The sequence below is a fragment of the Macaca thibetana genome, chromosome 12 (assembly GCF_024542745.1).
Source record: "Macaca thibetana thibetana isolate TM-01 chromosome 12, ASM2454274v1, whole genome shotgun sequence".
Lineage (NCBI taxonomy): Eukaryota > Metazoa > Chordata > Mammalia > Primates > Cercopithecidae > Macaca > Macaca thibetana.
The window spans coordinates 45,445,509-45,469,100 of record NC_065589.1 but is presented as its reverse complement, the minus strand read 5'-3'; the positions used below and the strand labels follow the sequence as shown (position 1 = coordinate 45,469,100).

The 23,592-nt window shown below is 43.1% G+C and overlaps 1 protein-coding gene across 3 annotated transcripts; it reads left to right on the top strand.

Moving 5' to 3' along the window:
• The first annotated feature begins 543 nt into the window (after window positions 1–543).
• On the top strand, window positions 544–23,464 carry COQ10B (coenzyme Q10B). 3 transcript variants are annotated; one of them, XM_050750750.1, is made up of 5 exons: window positions 544–778; window positions 7,431–7,580; window positions 10,065–10,257; window positions 18,024–18,125; window positions 22,081–23,464. In XM_050750750.1, the coding sequence occupies exons 1-5, from the start codon at window positions 687–689 to the stop codon at window positions 22,246–22,248; spliced, it is 705 nt and encodes a 234-aa protein (XP_050606707.1). In that variant the 5' UTR covers window positions 544–686; the 3' UTR covers window positions 22,249–23,464. The 3 variants fall into 3 exon arrangements, with proteins under 3 accessions (XP_050606707.1, XP_050606706.1, XP_050606705.1); XM_050750749.1 differs by lacking the exon at window positions 544–778 and adding an exon at window positions 833–857; XM_050750748.1 differs by lacking the exon at window positions 544–778 and adding an exon at window positions 882–1,163.
• Window positions 23,465–23,592: the final 128 nt, after the last annotated feature.

Below are 23,592 nucleotides of genomic sequence, written 5' to 3'. Positions count from 1 at the left end.
AACTAAAATTTGGGCCACGCAGGAAGAAGGCAGATGGAACTGATGCTGGATAACTGAGGCTGTTTCCTAATGACAGGACCTTATGTTGCCCTCATAATTACCCCGTGAGGTAGGCAAAGCAGGCATTGTATTACACAATCATTAACAAGCAGGACGGGAACGGCCAGGCTTCGCAGCCAGGAGCGATCGCCTGTTTTGCTCCGCGCTCATGGGTTTGGACAGTTACATAATTAACACCCTAACCCTGGGGCTTCCCGCAGCCCCCCGGTGGGGCTCAAGTCACTGGCCTTCCGACCGGAAGCGGACCCCAGGAGAACCACGGCGGTTGGTTACTCCAGGAAAATTCCTGCGCGGGGCGTGGACTGAGGAGTCACTGAGTATTACGCAAATTGCGCGAGCGCGCGGGAAAAGCGATTGGTCAGTCCGGAGAGAGAGGTGTGTCCGGGCGGGCTTGTATCTCCTCCGATTGGCCGACAGGCTGACGGGACCGTTTACAGTCAGCCCTACGTAGAGTGAGCGTGTGTCAGCGACGTGCAACCCGGAAGGGAAGAAGGGGCGTGTCAGGCTGCGGCAGGGGACCAGCCGATTGGCTGGGAGGGACCGGAGCCGGGCTGCCGGCCCGACCAGAGAAGGGCGGTGCTGCAAGGCTAGTCTGGGAGGTGACGACCGGCTTCGGAGAGTCTATCATGGCAGCTCGGACTGGTCACACAGCCTTGAGAAGGGTGTTCTCGGGATGCCTTCCGAAGTCGGCGACAGCGGCCTGCGCCCCGAATGGCAGGTAATCAACAGCGGGGGCGCTGCGACGAGAGTAGTTTTCCATTTTGGCTGCCGAGTTGGAGGACCGGAAGGATTTGGGGGTGAGGCAGAGCCGGACTCGGTGCATTTCCGTGCCTTTAGAGGAGAAAGCTCTTTTGCGTTTGGCATCTGAGGGACTCAAGAGCGGCGCGCATCCCCCTGGGCCCAAGGCTGTGTTCGTGCCTCGTTTCCCTCTTGAGAGGCGGTGAAATCATCGGCAAAGCGACTTTGGAAGCAATTTGGCCATTGGTGCCTTGGGGCTCTTCCGGTCTCCTCCCCTATGGCCTGTGGCTGCTGCTGTTGGAAAGTGTTAGCTTTGCGCGGAAGGGTTGCCGGCTGCTGGTTGTATGGGAGTTTGTGGTTTGGCGGTGAGCTGCCTTCTCCGATTCCTTCTACCTGCCAGATGGTCAGATGCGTTTTCCCAATTTCTGGAAGAGTGCTTTGTTCTCACCATTTAGTGTTTACAAAACTAAATGTAGCTAACATAAGGGACCTGGATTTTTTCACTCTGCTGTAACTTACAGGTCCTGTAACCTTGAACCGTAGTCTGCTTTCGATTTTCCTGGTTGGTTCAATTTTTGGTAGGTGAGGGTGGAGATGGAGGTCGGAACATGGATACCATACTTGTACGACATAGTTTCCTTTTATTAATAACATTGTAATGTTCTTGAAAATTAAAGTTAGTGTGTTTTAAATGAATTCAGGTGTACAAAGTACGACGTGGGGAGAGAAAACACAAATCTGGTTGAGCCCCAGGACATTTAGATTAAATTAAGATCCAGCCCTACGGGAAACGAGGAAATAATTTTTTTAAAAAAAGATTCAATTAAGAATATTTAAAAACACCAACAACCTTACCAAATCCAAATCCCTTTAGACAAATGTTGGATGAGGCAAAATCATAAAATTACTCCTGCTTTAAAGAGTAACTTCAAAAAGTAGTTTCAAGCAGAATAACCCCGTCATACTTCAGATCTGTTTGTATTACTCTTATAAAATGTTGTCTTGCAAATAAACAGCACTTGCTTTTGAGAAAAATACAGTTGCTTTAGTGATCAAATTGAGGCTTCAGTTCCAAGATAAATACTGTTTATGATAATGAGGGCGGCAGTTTGAGTTCATTTCCAGCGTTAGTCATCAGATTCTGACCTTTATTATACTTAGGTATTTGAGAGAGTAGTACTGGAAGAGGAGTGACAAAAAAAGCTGTTTTCCATGTGGTCCAGTGGTCCAGTATTCATTTCATGGCTTAACTGTATATATGAATGTGTGTCTCCTCATATCATAGTTTAAGACATAGTATTCCTGGAAGTGCATGAGAATAGATGTGCTGTCCAGGGCACTGTAACTATAGCATGCAAATTGATCAGAAAATGTCCTGTCAGTTTGCTTTAAACACAGGTGTTTTCCTTAGGATTGTAATCAGATTGTGTAAGGGTATTTTTTTGGGTAGGCTGGGAGGCAATACATAAACCTGGTAGAAAGGTTCATGTATTGACTTCCACTAAACACATGAACCTTTATATATAGTAAAAAGTCAACCAGATACCCAGTTCACCTCTTTAGAAGCAAAGATCTCGTCTTTTCAAGTAAAGGTTTCAGCACTATTCACAATAGCCAAGATACAGAATCAACATAGGTGTCCAACAACAGATGAATGGGACTGGGCGCAGTGGCTCACGCCTGTAATTCCAACACTTTGGGAGGCTGAGGCGGGAGGATTGCCTGAGCTCATGAAGGCAGCCTGGACAACATGGCAAAACCTTGTCTCTACCAAAAAAAAAAAGAAAAAAAAAATGTGTGTGTGTATACACATACTTATATACAGAAAAATTAGCTGGCTGTGTGGTAGTGCAAGCTTGTGGTTCCAGCTGCTCAGGAGGCTGAGATGGGAGCATCACTTGAACCCAGGAGGTTGAGGCTGCAGTGAGCCTTGTTTGGGCCACTGCACTCATTCCTGGGCAACCAAGCCAGACCCTGTCTCAAAAAACAAACAAGGTTGGACACAGTGGCTCATATCTGTAATCCCAACACTTTGGGAGGCTGAGGCAGGAGGATCACTTGATATCAGGAGTTTGAAACCAGCCTGGACAACATAGCGAGACCTCGTTTCTACAGATAAGTAAAAAATTAGCAGGGCTTGGTGGCAGGCACATGCCTGTGGTCCCAGCTAATTGGGACCTGAGGTGAGAGAATTGCTTGAGCCCAGGCAGTGGCTGCGGTGTGTCGTGACTGTGCCACTGCACTCCAGCCTGGGTGATGGGACACAACAACAACAACAAAACAGAAGAATGGATAAAGAAAATGTGGTGTATATATTCATACACGACGGGAATACTATTCAGCCATAAAAAGAGAATGAAATCCTGACATTTGCAGCAACATGGATGGACTTGGAGGACATTATGTTAAGTGAAATAAGCCAGGAACAGAAAGTTACACATGACGAGTTCTCTCTTGTATGTGGCAGCTAAAAGAAGTTGACCTCAAACAGGCACGGTAGCTCATGGGTGTAATCGCAGCACTTTGGGAGGCCAAGGCGGGCAGATCACAAGGTTAAGAGATCGAGACCATCCTGGTCAACATGGTGAAACCCCATCTCAAAAAAAAAAAAGAAACCCCGTCTCTACTAAAAATACAAAAATTAGCTGGGTGTGATGGCAGGCGCCTGTAGTGCTAGCTACTTGGGAGGCTGAGGCCGGAGAATCGCTTGAACCGGAAGGCAGAGGTTGTAGTGAGCCAAGATAGCACCACTGCACTCCAGCCTGGCGATGGAGCAGGACTCCATCTCAAAAAAAAAAAAAAAAGTTGATCTCATGGAAGTAAAAAGTAGAACAGAGGATACTAAAGATTGGGAAAGCTGGGAGAAAGGAAGGGATAGAGTGAGATGTGTTAAAGGATACAAAATTAATGCTATCTGGGAGGAATACATTTCTAGTGGTCTATACCTGCAGTTCCCAACCTTTTTGGCACCAGAAACCAGTTTTGTGGAACACAGTTTCTCCACTAATGAGGGTGGTGGTGGGGGATGGTTTCGGGATGCAACTGTTTCACCTCAGATCTTCAGGCATTAGTTAGATTCTCATAAGGAGCAAACAAGGTAGATTCCTCACATGTGCAGTTCACCGTGGAGTTCCTGCTCCTATGAGAATCTTATGCCATCGCTGATCAGACAGGAGGTGGAACTCGAGCGGTAATACCTCCTGCTGTGCAGCCTGGTTCCTAACAGGCCATGGACAGGCACCAGTCCATGGCCTGGGTGTTGGGGACCTGTCTTCTATACCACTGTAGGATGACTATACTTAGCAAGAATGTATAGTTTCAAATAGGTAGAAGGAGGATATTGAATGTTCCTAATGCAAATAAATGATGAATGTTTGAGATGATGGACGTGTTAATTACCCTGATTGATCACTATACATTATATGTATCGAAACATAGAATTATGCTCTTAACACTATTAGAAAATCAACTACTACTTGTGATGTCCCAGAAAATTTAGAATTCACAAAGCCATCTTGCTTTTTTATATTTTCATTCATAAAGTGTTATTTAGAGCAGAATATATAAGAATCTTAGAATCTTAAAAGGTCCTAATAAGTTCACCCATGTGCAGTTTATGTTTCTTTTCCATGGCACCTTTTTTTTTTTTTTTTTTGAGACAGGGAGTCTTGCTCTGTTGCCCAGACTGGAGTACAATGGCGTCGTCTCGGCTCACTGCAGCCTTTGTGTCTCAGGGTCAAGCATTTCCCCTGCCTCAGCCTCCTGAGTAGCTGGGATTACAGGCACGTGCCACCATGCCCGGCTAATTTTTGTATTTTTAGTAGAGGCAGGGTTTCACCATGTTGGCCAGGCTGGTCTCGAACTCCTGACTTCCATTGATCCACCTGCCTTGGCCTCCCAAAGTGCTGAAATTACAGGCGTGAGCCCCCGCACCCAGCCTCCATTACATTGTAACAGATAGTCATGTAGTATTTAGCTTAAGCACATTCATTGACCTCTATTTCATTTTCTCCGTAATAAGTCTGTTCAATTTTTATAAACAGCTCTAAAGTGCTTTATTGTATTATAGAGCCCAAATTTGTCTCCCTGTAGTTGAGGTTTTATTTTATGCTTTGGGGTCATATTTTCTTTTTTTTGAGACGGAGTCTCACTCTGTTGCCCAGGCTGGAGTGCAGTGGCACGATCTTGGCTCACTGCAAGCTCCGCCTCCCAGGTTCATGCAATTCTCCTGCCTCAATCTCCCAAATAGCTGGGACTACAGGCGCCTCCTGCCGTGCAGAGCTAATTTTTTGTATTTTTTTTAGTAGAGACGGGGTTTCACTGTGTTCTCGATCTCCTGACCTCGTGATCCATCCGCCTCAGCTCCCAAAGTGCTGGGATTACAGGCATGAGCCACTGCGCCCGGCCTGGGGTCATATTTTCTTTTTCTTTTTCTTTTTTTTTTTTTTTTTTTTTTTTTCTTTTTTTGAGACAGAGAGTCGCTGTGGCCCAGGCTGGAGTGCAGTGGTGCGATCCACTTCATTTACATATATATGTATGTATATATGTGTATGTATTCATATATATAAATAAATGGAACGAGGCATTAAATGCTGCTAATGCCTATGTGTATTGGTATATACATATACACACACACAGTTATCATGTATGTACATCTTTCTCTCTTTGGATGGCTAACTCCTTGTCCCCTATGTCTCAATTGAAATCTTTTAAGGGATTCGTAGGTCACCCTGTCTAAAGGAGGTCCTAATTACACCTCCCCCTTCCCCCCATTTCTTTTTCAGCAGTTTTTTGAGTCAATCTTCACCTAGAATATAATCTTCATAAGGCTTATATTTGTTCTATTCACCATTATATCCTATTCACCATTATATAATGGTGATATATTCACCATTATATCCTGAGGTATTATATGAGTAATATTACCTCATATTACCTAGGTACCTAGTACCTAGCACAGTCTTAACTTAGAATAGGGGCTCAGTAAATATGTGGATAATTTAAATTGAATTATCCTGGCCAGCAATGACTATTAGTGTCAAATAGTTATGTAATAACCTTTTTTCTTGTCTTTTTTTTATTTTTTATTTTTTGAGATGGAGTCTCGCTCTGTCTCCGAGGCTGGAGTGCGGTGGCACAATTTCGGCTTACTGTAACCTCTGCCTCCCGGGCTCAGGCAATTCTCCTGCCTCAGCCTCCCAAGTAGCTGGGACTACAGGCACCTACCACCACACTCAGCTAACTTTTTGTATTTTTAGTAGAGACGGCGTTTCATCATGTTAGCCAGGCTGGTCTTGAACTCCTGACTTCATGATCCACCCGCCTTGGCCTCCCAAAGTGCTGGGATTACAGGCATGAACCACCTCCCCCAGCCAGTTATGTAATAATCTTATTAAGGAAAGTTGAAAATATTTAGGTGAACAAGCATATGTCAAACATTTGTATATAGAAGTACCTCAAACAATAACTTTCTAGTTAGACATATTTTTACATATATGCATTGAAATGGAGACTGCGGGGTAAAGAAGAACACAGCAACAGTTGGTTTTTATTTGCTTTGTTTTTGCTTTTGTTGAGACGGAGTCTCACCCTGTCACCAGGCTGCTGTGCCGTGGTCTATTCATAGCTCATTGCAACCTCAAACTGCTGTATTCAAGCGATCCTGCTGCCTCAGGTTCCTGAGTAACGGGAACTACAGGCACATGCCACCATGGCTGGCTAATTTTTAAGGTTTTTTTTGTAGAGACAGGGTCACCATGTTGCCCAGGCTGGTCACAAACTCCTGGCCTCAAGGGATTCTCATGCATCGGCCTCCCAAAGCACTGGAATTATAGGTTTGAGCCACCATGCTTGGCATCAGTACTGACAGGACCACCAGATCTCTGCCAAGAGATTTGAGACCTAATTTTAAGTCTCGTTGGAGTGGATCAAGAATTAAGAAACACCTGTGGATCCAGCTGGGAAAACAACGTAGGTAGACAACACAAATTGGAAAACAGATTTGGGTATCTAGCAAAGCTTATGGCAAGAGTAAGTTGTAACACACGACTACAGAGAAAGCCAACTTTCTGGGAGAGATATGTTTTATGCCAGAAGCTTCTAACCTAACTAAGCAATTATTTTTAGTTTCTTATTTTATTTTTTTTTTATTTTTATTTTTTGAGACGGAGTCTCGCTCTGTCCCCCAGGCTGGAGTGCAGTGGCCGGATCTCAGCTCGCTGCAAGCTCCACCTCCCGGGTTTACGCCATTCTCCTGCCTCAGCCTCCCGAGTAGCTGGGACTAAAGGGGCCCGCCACCTCGCCTGGCTAGTTTTTTGTGTGTTTTTAGTAAAGACGGGGTTTCACCGCGTTAGTCAGGATGATCTCGATCTCCTGACCTCCTGATCCACCCATCTCGGCCTCCCAAAGTGCTGGGATTACAGGCTTGAGCCACCGCGCCCGGCCTATTTTTAGTTTTTTAATAGTGTTTAAGAAGCTGTACTTTTTCTTTGTTCGTGTGTGTGTATTTTTTCAGTAACATTCTGAAGTTGCAAAGCCTTCCAAAGTGTGATAATTACTTTATAGTCTCTATAATTTGTGCTTCCTCTTAATTTTTACTGTCACTCTAAATCAGGTGATTTTTGTCTTTTCAGATATTTAGCTTCCTGTGGCATACTGATGAGCAGAACTCTTCCACGACATACCTCAGTTTTGCCTAAGGAGATATGTGTACGAACTTTCTTCAAAATCACTGCACCATTAATAAACAAAAGGAAAGAATATTCAGAGAGAAGAATTTTAGGGTTTGTATATAACAAGAATTCTAACTAAAAGAGCATGTTCACAATTTTCTGTGGGGTATCATGCCTCTTTCTGGATTACGTTCTTACAGACTAAGCTCTTTTTTCTAGGTTGACTTTTTTCTTTTCTTTTTCTTTTTTTCTTTTGAGACGGAGTCTTACACTTGAGTGCAGTGGTGCGATCTTGGCTCACTGCGACCTCCACCTCCCAGGTTCAAGCGATTCTCCTGCCTCAGCCTTCCAAGTCGCAGGCGCATGCCACCATGCCCGGCTATTTTTGTATTTTTAGTAGAGACGGGGTTTCACTATGTTGGCCAGGCTGGTCTCCACCTCCTGACCTCGTGATCCATGTGCCTTGGCCTCCCAAAGTGCTGGGATTACAGGCATGAGCCACCGCTCCTGACCTAGGTTGGCCTTTTTCATAGCCCTTGCTATTTTATAAATATTTGTTGAATGAATATAATTATATGGTAAGTCTTCAGTATAATTATGACCTACATTTTTTGTACATTGTTCTTTTCTATATTAGCACCATTACTGATACATTGAGCCATATGTTTACATAGCTTCCTCATATATAGATGTACATAGATAAGTACATACATACTAAGGCTCCTCATCTAGAACCTTTGGTAAACATTTTCTGTAAAGGGGCAGATAGTAACTATATTAAGTTTTGTGGGCAATAGGGACTGCTCAGCTCCTTCATTGTAGTCCAAAGGCAGACATAGATCATATGTAAATAAATGGGTGTGGCCACATTCCAGTAAAACTTTATTTACAAAAACAGGTGGTGGGCCAGGTGTGGCCCCTGATACAGGCGTAAATAGAGCAGGTGGTAAAGACACTACAGTTCTGCTAAACCGGTAATATACCATCCCTCCATAGGGGAATTTCTACAAATGGCTCTTAATTCCCAACTGACCATGAAGCTTTGTGAAAGTGCATTTCGTTAATTTTACTCATTTGCTTTTGTTCTCCCTATTTTTCTGTAGTAAAAGACTTAACAGCATTGTTCACTAAGTTTACCTTTGTTACTAGCTAGTCTCTGTATTAGTTAAGGTAATGCTAACAGCCATATAGATAATACCCAAGAGTTCATTTTTTTCTCATGTAGAGTTCAAATGGGTGTATCATGTACTCTAGTCCAGGTAGTGACTCAGAAACCCAGGCTGCATCCAACTTTTGACCTCTGTAATTACTTAGTCTTCATAGTGTTAATTGGTCTGCAGGTGACACACAACACCTCCTCCCAGATATTACTGGCAACAGCTAATTGTGACCCCATCTAAACGTAGTGGGAATGAGGACTGGGAATTGTTGCTTCTGATGGGCAGGTACATCCTAGCAACAGCACCACGTAAAAGGAGTGCAAATCTTTGGATGGACATCATTGCCACAGGTGTTATCTGTTAAAAAGAGAAATGGCAACTACAAAAGTAGTGATTTAGTTTGCTTTACTGTGTGTGTGTATGTGTGTGTGTTTGTGAGAGAGAGAGAGAGATAGAGGGAGAGGTGTACAGGGTCTCAGAAAGAGAGAGAGGTGTACAGTGTCTCACTCTACAGCCCAGGGACCTGTAGCCAGAGAGAGAGAGAGAGAGGTGTGGTGTACAGAGTCTCACTCTGTAGCCCAGACTGTAGCATGATCTTCGCTCACTGCAACCTCTGTCCCCTGGGTTTAAGCAAATCTCATGTCTCAGCCTCCTGAGTAGCTGGGATTACAAGCATGTGCCACCACACCTGGCTGATTTTTGTATTTTTAGTAGAGATGGGGTTTTACCATGTCGGCCAGGCTGGTCTCAAACTCCTGACCTCAGGTGATTTGCCCACCTCAGCTTCCCAAAGTGCTGGGATTATAAGCATGAGCCACCACGCCTGGCCATACTCTCAGTTTTTAAATGCTGGCTACTAAAAATTTAAAAGCTACCTCTTTAGGCTGGACATGGTGGTTCATGCCTGTAATCCCAGCACTTTGGGAGGCCGAGGAGGGTGGATCAGCAGGTCAGGAGATTGAAACCATCCTCAACACAGTGAAACCCCGTCTCTATTAAAAATACAAAAAATTAGCTGACCGTGGTGGCACGTGCCTGTAGTCCCAGCTACTCAGGACAGGCAGGATAATCGCTTGAACCAGGAGGTAGAGGTTGCAGTGAGTGGAGATCATACCACTGCACTCTAGCCTGGGTAACAGATTGAGACTCCATCTCAAAAAAAACAAAAACAAAAACTACCTCTTTATATCAGATTCAACCTGTGAGATGCCAAATTGTGATCTCTGCCATACCCTATACCCTATATATATTTATTTAGAGACCTTTTTATTTTCTGTACTGCTTTGAAGTCATTGATTCCAGAATGTGGTTCAACATATGTGTTGAATGATTTATTTATCATATACAGTAAGTTTTATACATATTCACTTTGAAGTATGCATATATTATATAACTAGATGGAGTTAATACTTCTTTTTATTTTTATTTTTTAAAGATATTCAATGCAGGAAATGTATGATGTAGTATCGGGAGTGGAGGATTACAAGCATTTTGTTCCTTGGTGCAAAAAATCAGATGTTATATCAAAGAGATCTGGATATTGTAAAACACGATTAGAAATTGGATTTCCACCTGTGTTGGAGCGATATACATCAGTAGTAACCTTGGTGAAACCTCATTTAGTAAAGGTAACAGTTTTGTTTTTTGTTGTTTTTAAATATTCTCCCATATATTAACTCTGTCAAATGGGTTAAAATGTAATAGCCTAAAAAAACTTACTTAACCTAACAGGAGGAGGGTAAAAAAAAAATGTATTACGTTTTCTAACTGTGTTACTTTATACAATATTAGCATTATTCTTTCCAAATAAAAGTTTGAATATAATATGGGAATGGGAAACTTTTGCCTTTTTTTTCCATTTTGTTGAGGACTGCTGACCCACAGGACAGATCACTTGCACCACCCAAGTGGGAAATGTTTTAATTTAATTTTTCAGCTGTTTTAAAATATGAATTAAATACTTTATTATTGGGGGAAGAGTAAATTTGTTTACTAAAAATATAGTTTTTTAAATTGAAGAAGGAATGGTGGGGAAGAAGGAAGGAAAAAAATTAAAGTGGTGAGAGGATAAACAAAGGTAGAAAAGATACAGGCATGGTGCTGTGGCTCACCCCTTTAATCCCAACACTTTGGGAGGCCAAGGTGGGCAGATCACAAGGTCAGGAGTTGGAGACTAGCCTGACCAACATGGTGAAACCCCATCTGTACTAAAAATACAAAAATTAGCCGGGCATGGTGGCACGTGCCTGTATTCCCAGCTACTCAGGAGGCTGAGGCAGGAGAATCACTGGAACCCGGAGGCAGAGGTTGCAGCATGCCGAGATAGCGCCACTGCACTGCAGCCTGGGCAACACAGTGAGACTCCGTCTCAAAAACAAAACAAAACAAAAAAACAAAACAAAGATAAATATGTCATGTCAGGAGGCTGAGATTGGAACCCAAGAAGTCGAGGCTAGAGAGAGCTGTGATTAAGCCACTGCACTTCAGCCTGGGCAACAGAGTGAGACCCTGTCTCAAAAAAAAATTAAAATGAAAAGAAAAAATATAAAAATATTGGGGGGCACAGTGGCTCACACCTGTAATCCCAGCACTTTGGCCTCCCAGCACTTTGGGAGGCCAACTCCTGAAGTCAGGAGTTCGAGACCAGCCTGGCCAACGTGGTGAAACCCCATCTCTACTAAAAATACAAAAAAATTAGCCAATGTGGTGGCAAGCTCCTGTAATTTCAGCTACTTGAAGCTAAGGCAGAAGAATCACTTGAACCCAGGAGGCAGAGGTTGCAGTGAGCTGAGATCATGCCACTGCACTCCAGCCTGGGCAACAAGAATGAAACCCTGTCTCAAAAAAAAAAAAAAAAAAAAAAAAAAAAATATATATATATATATATAAAAACATTGTTGAGATTATCCTGCCAAGTACCAGGTACTGAAATGCCAACCCTCTTACATTATATTAATCGTCTTATGCTTGTCAGAGGTGGATACACATATGGAAAAGGGTACCAGCCTTAAAAACAAAAAGGCAGAATTCCATGCGATAATGCATATTTCTTTTGCATTCCTATTTTGTAGTGGCCAAAGATTTTTAAAACTGAGTTATTTTTTGCCCACAGGATTTAATGATCATATCATTTCTTGGTAACTGGCCAGAGCCAAATACCTTAGTCAGCTCTTTGTTAGGCATTGAAGGGGGTGCAGCTCTCAGATGTGCTCTTTCTGGTGCAGCTAGAAAGACAAAGAGAACACTCTAACTGTCCAGTGAAGCTAAGACCCTATCTGCCCTGTTCTTACCCTCAAAACTTGAATTCCACTTGAAATGTTGTAGACTAGGATTTTGCTATTATTGCAAATGTTTTCACATGCTTGCCTCATTGTTTTAGAGCATTTAAGCTATTGTCTCTCACAATAACTAACATTTATTGAGCCCATTTTACTGCTTTACTTGAATTATTCAGATTCTCACAACAGCCCTTTGAGGTTCAGGGGTTATTATTTATTTTAGAGTTGAGCGAACTAAGGCTTAGAAGAGATAGAAAACTTTTCCAATGTCACAGAGCCAAGACTCTAGCTGTCTGACACCAGTGAATATTTCTATAACCTTAATTTTTTTTTCTATTTCCTGAGCTCAATTTACCATTCAGTCCCTTAGAACTTAAATCTTTTTTTTTTTTTTTGGTGATGGAGTCTCACTGGGTCGCCCACGCTGGAGTGCAGTGGCGCCTCCAGGGGCGCAATCTCGGCTCACTGCAAGCTCCGACTCCTGGGTTCACACCATTCTCCTGCCTCAGCCTCCCGAGTAGCTGGGACTTCAGGCTCACGCCATCGAGCCTGGCTAATTTTTTGTGTTTTTAGTAGAGATGAGGTTTCACCGTGTTAACCAGGATGGTCTCTATCTCCTGACCTCGTGGTCTGCCCGCCTCAGCCTCCCAAAGTGCTGGAATTATAGGCATGAACCACTGCGCCTGTCCAGAACTTAAATCTTAGTATATATATTAGGCTGCTTCTAACTAAAAGAACTCTAAATAAATCTCATTTCTTCCTCACTCTCTGCTTTTCTTCCATTCCGAACCTGCTGCCTTTTTTTTTTTTTTCTTCTGAGACAGTGTTGCTCTGTTGCCCAGGCTGCAGTACAGTAGCACGATCATAGCTCATTGCAACCTCTGCCTCCTGGGTTCAAGTGATTCTCCTGCCTCAGCCTCCCAAGTGACTGGGATTATAGGCATGTGCCACCACACTTGGCTAATTTTTTTGTATTTTTAGTGGAGACGCAGTTTCTCCATATTGGCCATGCTGGTCTTGAACTCCTGACCTCAGGTGATCTGTCCACCTTGGCCTCCCAAAGTGCTGGGATTATAGCCGTGAGCCACCAGGCCCAGCCTCTCTCCCCTGCCTTCTTAAAACCTACAGGATAAGCTAGGTTTGGTAGCATGCACCTGTAATCCCAGCTACTCAGGAGGCTGAAGCAGAAGGATTGCTTGAGCCCAGGAGTTTGAGGTTGTAGTGTACAGTGATCATGCCTGTGAATAGCTACTGCATTCTAGCCTGGGCAACATAGTAAGTAAGACTCCATCTCTAAAAAACAAACAAACAGGCTGGATGAGGTGGCTAATACATGTAATCCCAGCACTTTGGGAGGCCAAGGCCGAGATGGGTGGATCACCTGAGGTCAGGAGTTTGAGACCATCCTGGCCGACATGGTGAAGCCCCATCTCTAGTAAAAATACAAAACTTAGCCAGGCATGGTGGCAGGTGCCTATAATCCCAGCTACTTGGGAGGCTGAGGCAGGAGAATCACTTGAACCCAGGAAGCAGAGGTTGCAGTGAGCTGAGATCGCGCCATTGCACTCCAGCCTGGGCAATGAGCGAAATTCCATCTTAAAGCAAACAAACACAAAACAAAAACAAAACCACACAGGATAAAGTAAATCTCTTGATCATTGCACATTGACCCATTTACTTCCCTGCTCCCTCGTCCCACGTAATACTATACTTAATGTTCAGCTAATACTATATGTCTTAAAAGTTCCATGAATGCACAGTGCAGTACTATTCCACAGCCATGTGCCTTTGCATCTTGCTTATTCTTCTATCTGTAATGCACTTACCTTCTTGATATTCCTTGAAATTCTGACCATCTGGGGTCATTTTCTCTCTCTCCTTTCATATTAATAAGTAGCACTACCTTGGTGATTCTTCGGTGCTTTATTCATGCTTTCACTTATCACTCGATGATATATTTCTTCAACAGGATTTCTCCTTGACAAGACTGTGGTACTTGAGGGAAGGAACCCCTGTCTTTTTCATCTCTGTATCCTTAACAGCAGTACTATAATGATGGGAGTCATGAAGGCTCCATACTTAAGAAGCTTTCACTACCTGTATTCTTGGATTATTGCAGATTGAGAGACATTCATGATAATCTTAAGAGTAACTTGCAGCACTGCTAAGGGGGGAGATAAACTGTGTTAGAAAAAAAAGTAATCTTCATAATAACCTGCATTAGATGATCATAGCTATCTCAATTTTATGAAGCTTAAGGAGATTAAGAACCTTGGGCAAATTCACACTTGCATGTGTCTGACTCCAAAACTATTTTTTCTTTTTTTTTTCCCCCACTCTCCTTCCCCCTATTTTTTCATTATAAGCTGCCTCACATAATAATGCTAGTTTGTTTTTTAAAGACATATTTGAGAATATATGCTCAACTTTCAGTTGTTCCTAGGTTCAGTTTCCAGAATTTTTTTTTTTGAGATCGAGTGTCACTCTTGTTGCCCAGGCTGGAGTGTAATGGCATGATCTCAGTTCACCGCATCCTCTGCCTCCTGAGTTCAAGCGATTCTCCTGCCTCAGCCTCCTGAGTAGCTGGGATCACAGGCATGCACCATCAGACCGAGCTAATTTTTGTATTTTTAGTAGAAACAGGGTTTCACCATGTTGGCCAGGCTGGTCTCAAACTCCTGACCTCAAGTGGTCTGCCTGCCTCAGCATCCCAAAATACTGGGATTACAGGCATGCGCCACCATGCCTGGCCTAGGTTCTGGATTTTATTTATTTGTTTGTTTATTTATTGAGACGGAGTTTCGCTCTTGTTGCCCAGGTTTTGGATTTGATTGGTTGATTGATTGAGATGGAGTTTCGCTCTTGTTGCCCAGGCTGGAGTACAATGGCACAATCTCGGCTCAGCACAACCTCTGTCTCCTGGGTTCAAGCGAGTCTTCTGCCTCAGCCTCCTGTGTAGCTGGGATTACAGGCATATGCCACCACGCCCAGCTAATTTTGTATTTTTAGTAGAGATGGGGTTTCTCCATGTTGGTCAGGCTGGTCTTGAACTCCCGACTTCAGGTGATCCACCTGCCTTGGCCTCCCAAAGTGCTGGGATTACAGGCATAAGCCACCATGCCCGGCCAGGTTCTGGATTTTAATACCCAGTAGACAACACAGTAAAAATAATTATTGTTATTTTTTACCCAATACAGTAAAAATTATTATAAGGGAAGAACAGAAATCATGTGACAATTCTGCGAATTATGAGCTGACCAAAACATGCCTGTCACTTCATATGTCAGTAATTCTAGTCTACACTAATCTTTAATGGCCAGAAGCCCTTGAACATTTTCAGAGAGGCAACAGTTCAATGACTTTTACTGCCTGCTTCATGATACAAACATTTTGTATGGATTAGTTTATATAGTGGTCTGGATCAGTTCTCTCAGAACAGTCAGTAGTGGGTCATCATAGTGACAACTTCTGCTGTTCAGTATCTCTGCTGTTAGAAATGAGGTCTTTGGCAAACTGTTCCTGTCAAAACATAACAGTAAAAATCTGTGCATCTTTGGGCTAGATAATTGAAGTGAGTGAAATACTGCCAGATTTTGTATAAAAGTAGTCAGAGGAGGCCGGGTGTGGTGGCTCATGCCTGTAATCCCAGCACTTTGGGAGGCCGAGGCAGGGGGAGATCACGTGGTCAGGAGATGGAGACCATCTTGGTTCACATGGTGAAATACCGTCTCTACTAAAAATACAAAAAAAAATTAGCCGGGTGTGGTGGTGGGTGTCTGTAGTCCCAGCTACTTGGGAGGCTGAGGCAGGAGAATGGCATGGACCTGGAAGGCGGAGCTTACAGGGAGCTGAGATCCCGCCACTGCACTCCAGCCTGGGTGACAGAGTGAGACTCCATCTCAAAAAAATAAATAAATAAATAGAGGAACTGACTCCCAAACCTGTTTATCCTTTACTCCCAAAACCTGTTTATCCTTTAGTGTTAAATTTCCTATAAGCTTAAATGATTGTAAAGAAAGGCAGAATGTATTATCCTAAAATTGGGCAACTGAAATAACAAGATTTTATTATAGACTCTTGATGCTCTTTTTTTTTTTTTTTTTTTTTGAGACGGAGTCTCGCTCTGTCGCCCAGGCTGGAGTGCAGTGGCTGGATCTCAGCTCACTGCAAGCTCCGCTTCCTGGGTTTACGCCATTCTCCTGCCTCAGCCTCCCGAGTAGCTGGGACTACAGGCGCCCGCCACCTCGCCCGGCTAGTTTTTTGTATTTTTAGTAGAGACGGGGTTTCACCATGTTAGCCAGGATGGTCTCGATCTCCTGACCTTGTGATCCGCCCATCTCGGCCTCCCAAAGTGCTGGGATTACAGGCTTGAGCCACTGCGCCCGGCCTTGATGCTCTTAAAAATTACTTGTGCACTTCAGGAATGCTCTGGGTTATTTGTGCAGGTGAGGTGGCTCACGCCTGCTGTAATCCCAGCACTTTGGGAGGCCAAGGCAGGAGGTTCACTTGAGCCCAAGAGTTCATTACCAGCCTGGGCAACATAGGGAGAACACAGCTCTACAAAAAGTAAAAAAATTAGCTGGGCGTGGTGTCACACGCCTGTGGTCCCAGCTACTTGGGAGGCTGAGGTGGGAAAAAGTAAAAAAAAGCTGAGCGTCACTCAGGGTCATAACCAGCATCATCAGTCCTAACAATGAACTAGTAACTATGGTTCTGGTTACCATTTTCACATTGCAGATGGCAACTCTTTCATGGATCTCAATAAATTTTTATTTATTGATTTATTTATTGATTTATTTATTTTTAATTTTTTTTTTTTTTTTTGAGACGGAGTCTTGCTCTGTCGCCCAGGCTGGAGTGCAGTGGCACAATCTCGGCTCACTGCAACCTCCGCCTCCCGGGTTCACGCCATTCTCCTGCCTCAGCCTCCCGAGTAGCTGGGACTACAGGCGCCCGCCACTGCGCCCGGCTAATTTTTTCTATTTTTAGTAGAGACGGGGTTTCACCATGGTCTCGATCTCCTGACCTTGTGATCCGCCCGCCTCGGCCTCCCAAAGTGCTGGGATTACAGGCGTGAGCCACCGCGCCTGGCCTGATTTATTTTTAAGACAGTTTTATTTTTAAGACTGTCACCCAGGCTGGAGTTCAGTGGCGTAATTATAGCTCACTGCTGCCTCAGTCTCCTAGGCTCAAGCAGTCCCCTCACCTCAGCCTCCTGGGTACTTGGGACTACTGGCATGCATCACTACACCTGGCTAATTTTTTAATTTTTTTGAAGAGACAAGGAATCTCGTTTTGTTGCCCAGGCTGGAATGCAGTGGCATAATCATAGCTTACTGCAGCCTCGAACTCCTGGGCTCAAGTGCTTCCACCCACCTTGGCCTCCCAAAGTGATGGGATTACAAGTGTGAGCCACCACATCCAGCCACAATAAGTATTTTTTTAATGATACAAAATAGGAACTACCAAGATGCACTGCACATAGTATGGTTAAGTGTTGTGATTGTGTGCCTACTGCATATAAAATATACATGTGCATTGAAAAATCAGAAAGAAATGGATCAGTTCTAAGGGCCAGGACTACACAGTTAGGAAAACTAGATAGAGGCCTCTAGGAATAAGGAGCAAAGAGTGAAGGAAAGACTATACGTGATTAATAAGAGAAGTCTTTGAGTAGGAGATAAATGTGTACCAGGTACCTTATTAACATTTCAGCGATCTCATGATATAAAGTAGGTATTATTTTGCAGATTAAGGAAATAGGGTATGGGGATTTAACTTGTTCACGATCACTTATATGTAACAGAGCTGGAAATAAGCTTCTAAGAAGCTCCCTCTTTTGCTGCTAGAGGAAGGAAAGCTAAGTAGCAAAGCAGGTGTTAGCAATGGAAGAGAAAACAACTGGCAATCTTGGGGATCCCTGCAGAAAAAAAAAAGGCTAATATTGGCAAGACATTACTTCCTAGTACCAACTAAAAATTAGATCTCTTTATCTCCTGTGGTCTGACCTATAAAAATTATTACGAAAGAAATCAGCCTCAATCATAGTAGATTCTTAGATTCTGGCCAGTAGCAAAGGTATTTAACTGTGGTTTTATTTTTTCATTCTGTTCTAGGCATCTTGTACTGATGGGAGACTTTTCAATCATTTGGAGACTATTTGGCGTTTTAGCCCAGGTCTTCCTGGCTACCCAAGAACTTGTACCTTGGATTTTTCAGTAAGTCTCATAAAGCCTTTGATTTGTTTCACTAATAAGGTAAAATTGGTAAAAAGTAATCATTTTTTAGAACACAGAGGCCATAATTATATTGAAGAGCTTTTTCTGCATAAATGCTAATGAACATTTCTTTTTTATTCTATTTCTTGCAACCTTGAATATTCCTTCATTCTCTACTTTCTATTTTTTACAAATCTGTAGATTATAAGACACATGCCATGACTTTTTGACTAGCTTAATAACAGTTTTGAACTTAATAGTTTTAAATTAACACCGAATGAAAGAACACATTGCATATAAGATGCAGAAACAGGCTAAGTGCAGTAGCCCATGTCTGGAATCCCAGCACTTTGGGAGGCTGAGGCAAGCGGATCACCTGAGGTCAGGAGTTCGAGACCAGCCTGACCAATATGGTGCAACCCTAGTAAAAATACAAAAATTAGCCAGGCGTGGTGGCATGTGCCTGTAATCCCAGCTACTTGGGAGGCTGAGACAGGAGAATCACTTGAACCTGGGAGGCAGAGGTTGCAGTGAGCCGAGGTTGTGCCATTGCACTCCAGCCTGGGCAATAAGAGCGAAACTGCCTCAAAACAAATAAAAATAAAAATAAAATTATCCCCGTGTAGTGGTGCCCACCAGTAGTCCTAGCTGCTGAGAAGGCTAACAAGCAGATCGCTTGAGTCCAAGGGTTCGAGCTTGCAGTGCACTATGATCACATCACTGCACTCCATCCTGGGCAACAGAGTGAGACCCTGTCTCAAAAAAATTAAATTTAAAAATAAAAGATGCAGAAACAAGGTAATAGGTTTTTTTCATTTTTTTGAATCTAGAGTCTGGTAACTTTTTGTTGTTGTTTTTTTTTTCTCAGACGGGGCCTTACTCTGTCACCCAGGTTGGAGTGCAGTGCTGTGATATTTACTCACTGCAACCTCTGCTTCCCTGGCTCACGTGATCCTCCCACCTCAGCCTCCCAAGTAGCTGGGACTACAGGAATGCACCACCGCACACACTTATTTTTGTATTTTATGTAGGGACGGGGTTTCGCCATGTTTCCCAGGCTGGTATCGAACTCCTGGGCTCAGGAGATCCGCCTACCTCGGCCTCCCAAAGTGCTGGGATTACAGTCATGAGCCACCGCACCCAGCCTAGTAACTTTTTTTTTCATGTAATCTTAGTTATAGCAAACTTAGAGCAAGTTGTGGTTTTTCTTTGCCAACAGGTAATATGGGAGTTGTTCTCTGTACATGCAACTCGGGCATTGAATTTTAAGAAATGGTGGCAATTTTGACTAAATTATCGTGTGCTGTTCTCAGCTCTTGAGTAATTTTCATTAAAGCATTATAGACATTAATAGGACAATTGGGGCCGAGCACAGCGCCTCACACCTGTAGTCCCAGCACTTTGGGAGGCCGAGGTGGGCAGATCACTTGAGGTCAGGAGTTTGAGACCAGCCTGGCCAACATGACGAAACCCCATCACTACTAAAAATACAAAATTAGCCGGTTGTGGTGGTGCATGCCTGTAGTCCTAGCTACTTGAGAGACTGAAGCAGGAGAATCACTTGAACCCAGGAAGCAGACGTTGCAGTCATCTGAGATTGCACCACTGCACTCCAACCTGGGAGACAGAGTGAGACACTGTCTCAAAAGACAGTTCGGAAGATTTGAATAAGGTCTGTATAAATTAGATAATAGCATTATTATCTAGTAGTAGTAACTCCCTCTGTTAATTTCCTGATTTTGAGAATTACAGTATGGTTACTGAAGACATTAAAATAGGGAAATTTGAGTAATGGGTACATGGGAATTCTTTGTATTGTTTTGCAGGTTTTCTTTTACAAAAATGAAATTATTTCATAATGAAAAGTAAACATTTTAATTTTTTTTTTTTTTTTTTTTTTGAGACGGAGTCTAGCTCTGTTGCCCAGGCTGGAGTGCAATGGCCGGATCTCAGCTCACTGCAAGCCCCGCCTCCCGGGTTCACGCCATTCTCCTGCCTCAGCCTCCCGAGTAGCTGGGAGTACAGGCGCCCGCCACCTCACCCGGCTAATTTTTTTTTTTGTATTTTAGTAGAGACGGGGTTTCACCGTGTTAGCCAGGATGGTCTCGATCTCCTGAACTTGTGATCCGCCCGTCTCGGCCTCCCAAAGTGCTGGGATTACAGGCTTGAGCCACTGCGCCCGGCCAACATTTTAATATTTAGAGCATATTTGGTCCTTAAAACACAGTTCTCAAACCAGTTGTCTTGAATTCTATATGGAACAATGAGAGGGTATAAATAAAGTTCTAAAAGGGTATCCAAGGGAGAGAATACAGTCATGGGTTCTTAGTTTCTGTTTCTGGTTGGGCCAGTAAAGCCTCTTCCTCATCCCTCTTTTCCACTTACCACTAGAGACAGAAACTAAAACCCATGGCTTCAGGCTGATAAAAGCCTAAAACAAAACAAAACAACAACTACAAAATAAGGTGGATTGGACAAGCTTGTCCAAATCATTGGCTACTTTAAGATTGAACCACATGAGGGGGCATGATGGCTCATGCCTGTAATCCCAACACTTTGTGAGGCCTAGGTAGGTGGATCACTTGAGGTCAGGAGTTTGAGACCAGCTTGGCCAACGTGGTGAAACCCCGTCTCTACTAAAAATACAAAAATTAACTGGACATGGTGGCGCGTGCCTGTGGTCCCAGCTACTCTGGAGGCTGAGGCAGGAGAATTGCTTGAACCTGGAAGGCTGAGGTTGCAGTGAGCCAAGATTGGGCCATTGCCCTCCATCCAGCCTGGGCGACAGAGCAAGGCTCCATCTCAAAAAAAAAAAAAAAGATTAAACCACTTACACCATCTGCCCTGTGGGTTAGGCACACATGTGCATGCACAGTTCCAGCTTCCTCTTCCTGCTGGTGCTTCTCAATGATACCTATGAGAAGGATCGCTTCCCTTCCTTATTTCCTTTTGTGGGATAGGATGGATCTAAAAGGGGCACATTAATAAGAAGGCATAGTGATTAATGTATTCAGCAAAGGTTTTTTCCAATCTTAAGAAACAGATTTTTTGGCCGGGCGCGGTGGCTCAAGCCTGTAATCCCAGCACTTTGGGAGGCCGAGGCGGGTGGATCACGAGGTCAGGAGATCGAGACTATCCTGGCTAACATGGTGAAACCCCGTCTCTACTAAAAATACAAAAAAAAACTAGCCGGGCGTGGTGGCGGGCGCCTGTAGTCTCAGCTACTTGGGAGGCTGAGGCGGGAGAATGGCTTGAACCCGGGAGGCAGAGCTTGCAGTGAGCTGAGATCATGCCACTGCACTCCAGCCTGGAGAGACACAGCGAGACTCCGTCTCAAAAAAAAAAAAAAAAAAAAAAAAAAAAAAAACAAAAATTTTTTCCCTTGAAATGAAATTTGGTTGGCCTTGTTTATGTAAGCTTATTATGCCAGCAGTTGTGCTTGTTGCAGTAAAAGAAGATTCCCTCTTTTCGGGGGGTGCTAAAAATCCCACCTACATACATCCACACAGTTCTGCCTTAGATACCCAGTTCACAGTGTGAACACCACTGTCCTAAGTGGAGATTTAGTTTAAAAAAGAAATTTCTGGCTGAGCAGTGGTTCACGCCCATAATCCCAACACTTTGGGAGGCTGAGGTGGGCAGATTGCATTAGCCCAGGAGTTTGAGATCAGCCTGGGCAACATGGCAAAACCCCTTCTCTAGCAAAAAACAAAAAACAAAACACACACACACACACACACACACACACACACAGATTAGCCACATGTGGTGGCATGTGCCTGTACTACCAGCTACTTGGGAGACAGAGGTGGGAGGATTGCTTGAGCCTAGGAGGTTGAGGCTACAGTGAGCCGCGATTGTGCCACTGCACTCCAGCCTGGGCAACAAAGCAAGAGTCTTTCTCCAGGAGAAAAAAAAAAAAAAGCAAAAAATAATTTTCAATATTTTTCTACAGATTTCTTTTGAATTTCGATCACTTCTACATTCTCAGCTTGCCACATTGTTTTTTGATGAAGTTGTGAAGCAGATGGTAGCTGCCTTTGAAAGAAGAGCATGTAAGCTGTATGGTCCAGAAACAAATATACCTCGGGAGTTAATGCTTCATGAAGTCCATCACACATAAAGGCAAAAAAGAACTGGTGTCACCTGCTTCTAACTTTAGTGTGTTCACTTTTAGGAAGTATTTTCATGACATGTTTTCAGAAGCCAGAAAGCATTTGTTGAACGCAACTTTGGTTATAAACCTGCACCATTGAAAATTTGCACATAGAATATAGACTCACTTATACATAGAATTATTTCTTCAATCAAGTATAATTCAAAATAATATGGACATTATCATGTTCTGCATTACAATAATGGGATGTCACCACCATTGCTAGAATACGGGCATGATTCTTTTGAGCAGAAGTTGAAACTGTAAATTTAAACCTTTTAATTATCACCTTACCTGAAAGAGGTTAGTTAAGATATTCACGCAGTATGTATTATATTAACCATATCACACTTAAGTTATTAAATTCAGACTATTTGTAACTTATTGTTATAGGGCCTGCCATATGGCTTATGATATTTGAGTAATCATATATTTAAAGTAAAAACTTTGGGCTGGGCGCAGTAGCTCATGCCTGTAATTCCAGCACTTTGGGAAGCTGAGGTGGGCAGATTAGTTGAGGTGAGGAGTTTGAGACCAGCCTGGCCACCATAGTGAAACCCCATCTCTACTAAAAATACAAAATTAGCTGGGCATAGTGGCACACACCTGTAATTCCAGTTACTTGGGAGGCTGAGGCACAAGAATCGCTTGAACCCGAGAGGCGGAGGTTGCAGTGAGCCAAGATCGCCCTGCTGCACTCCAGCCTGGGCAACAGAGGGAGACTCTGTCTCCAAAAAAAAACAAAAAACGAAAACAAAAGCTGTTAGTGAAGGTTCCCTGGGACTTTTGATATTTTAAAAATTGTTCTTATGACTAGTAGATAAATTCAGTGCCATAATGAGGCTAGCTCCCAGATAAACAGTGAATTTTTTTCTTTTTTTTTTTTTTGGTGAGTGGTCCAGAACTTTAAGCTACTTTTCCAGTAGTTTGCCACTTTCTCCGAGGTAGTTTGGCTGCTCTTTCAATTATGCTAATTGTGTGTCAAATTTTGTCTACAACAGTAGGCAACAGATGAAGATAAGTTGGTTGAATGTCTCCAGCACTATGCATCCCTATTTTCTATTTATTGTGTATACTCACTTTCAGTAATGTGTTTCAAACTGATATTTTTTAAAAAACAAATCAATGTAAGGACTGAAGTTGAAGTAGCAACGTAATAAAGTTAATTTGTTTATTTTTTGTACAGTTAGTTTGGTTATTGAAATCTTCCTATATTGTTTAAATGTGTATTTGCATAGACATAGTAAAGTGTTGTGATAGCATTTCATGTCTTAAAAAATCTATGAAGATTTCTAGAATACCTATTTCTAT

Excerpts from the sequence above, each read along its gene's own strand:
- COQ10B (XM_050750750.1), top strand. The coding sequence starts at position 687 with ATGGCAGCTCGGACTGGTCACACAGCCTTGAGAAGGGTGTTCTCGGGA. Across the intron at positions 7,581-10,064 it reads TCAGAGAGAAGAATTTTAGG|ATATTCAATGCAGGAAATGT; the intron begins GTTTGTATATAA and ends TATTTTTTAAAG. Across the intron at positions 10,258-18,023 it reads TGAAACCTCATTTAGTAAAG|GCATCTTGTACTGATGGGAG; the intron begins GTAACAGTTTTG and ends ATTCTGTTCTAG.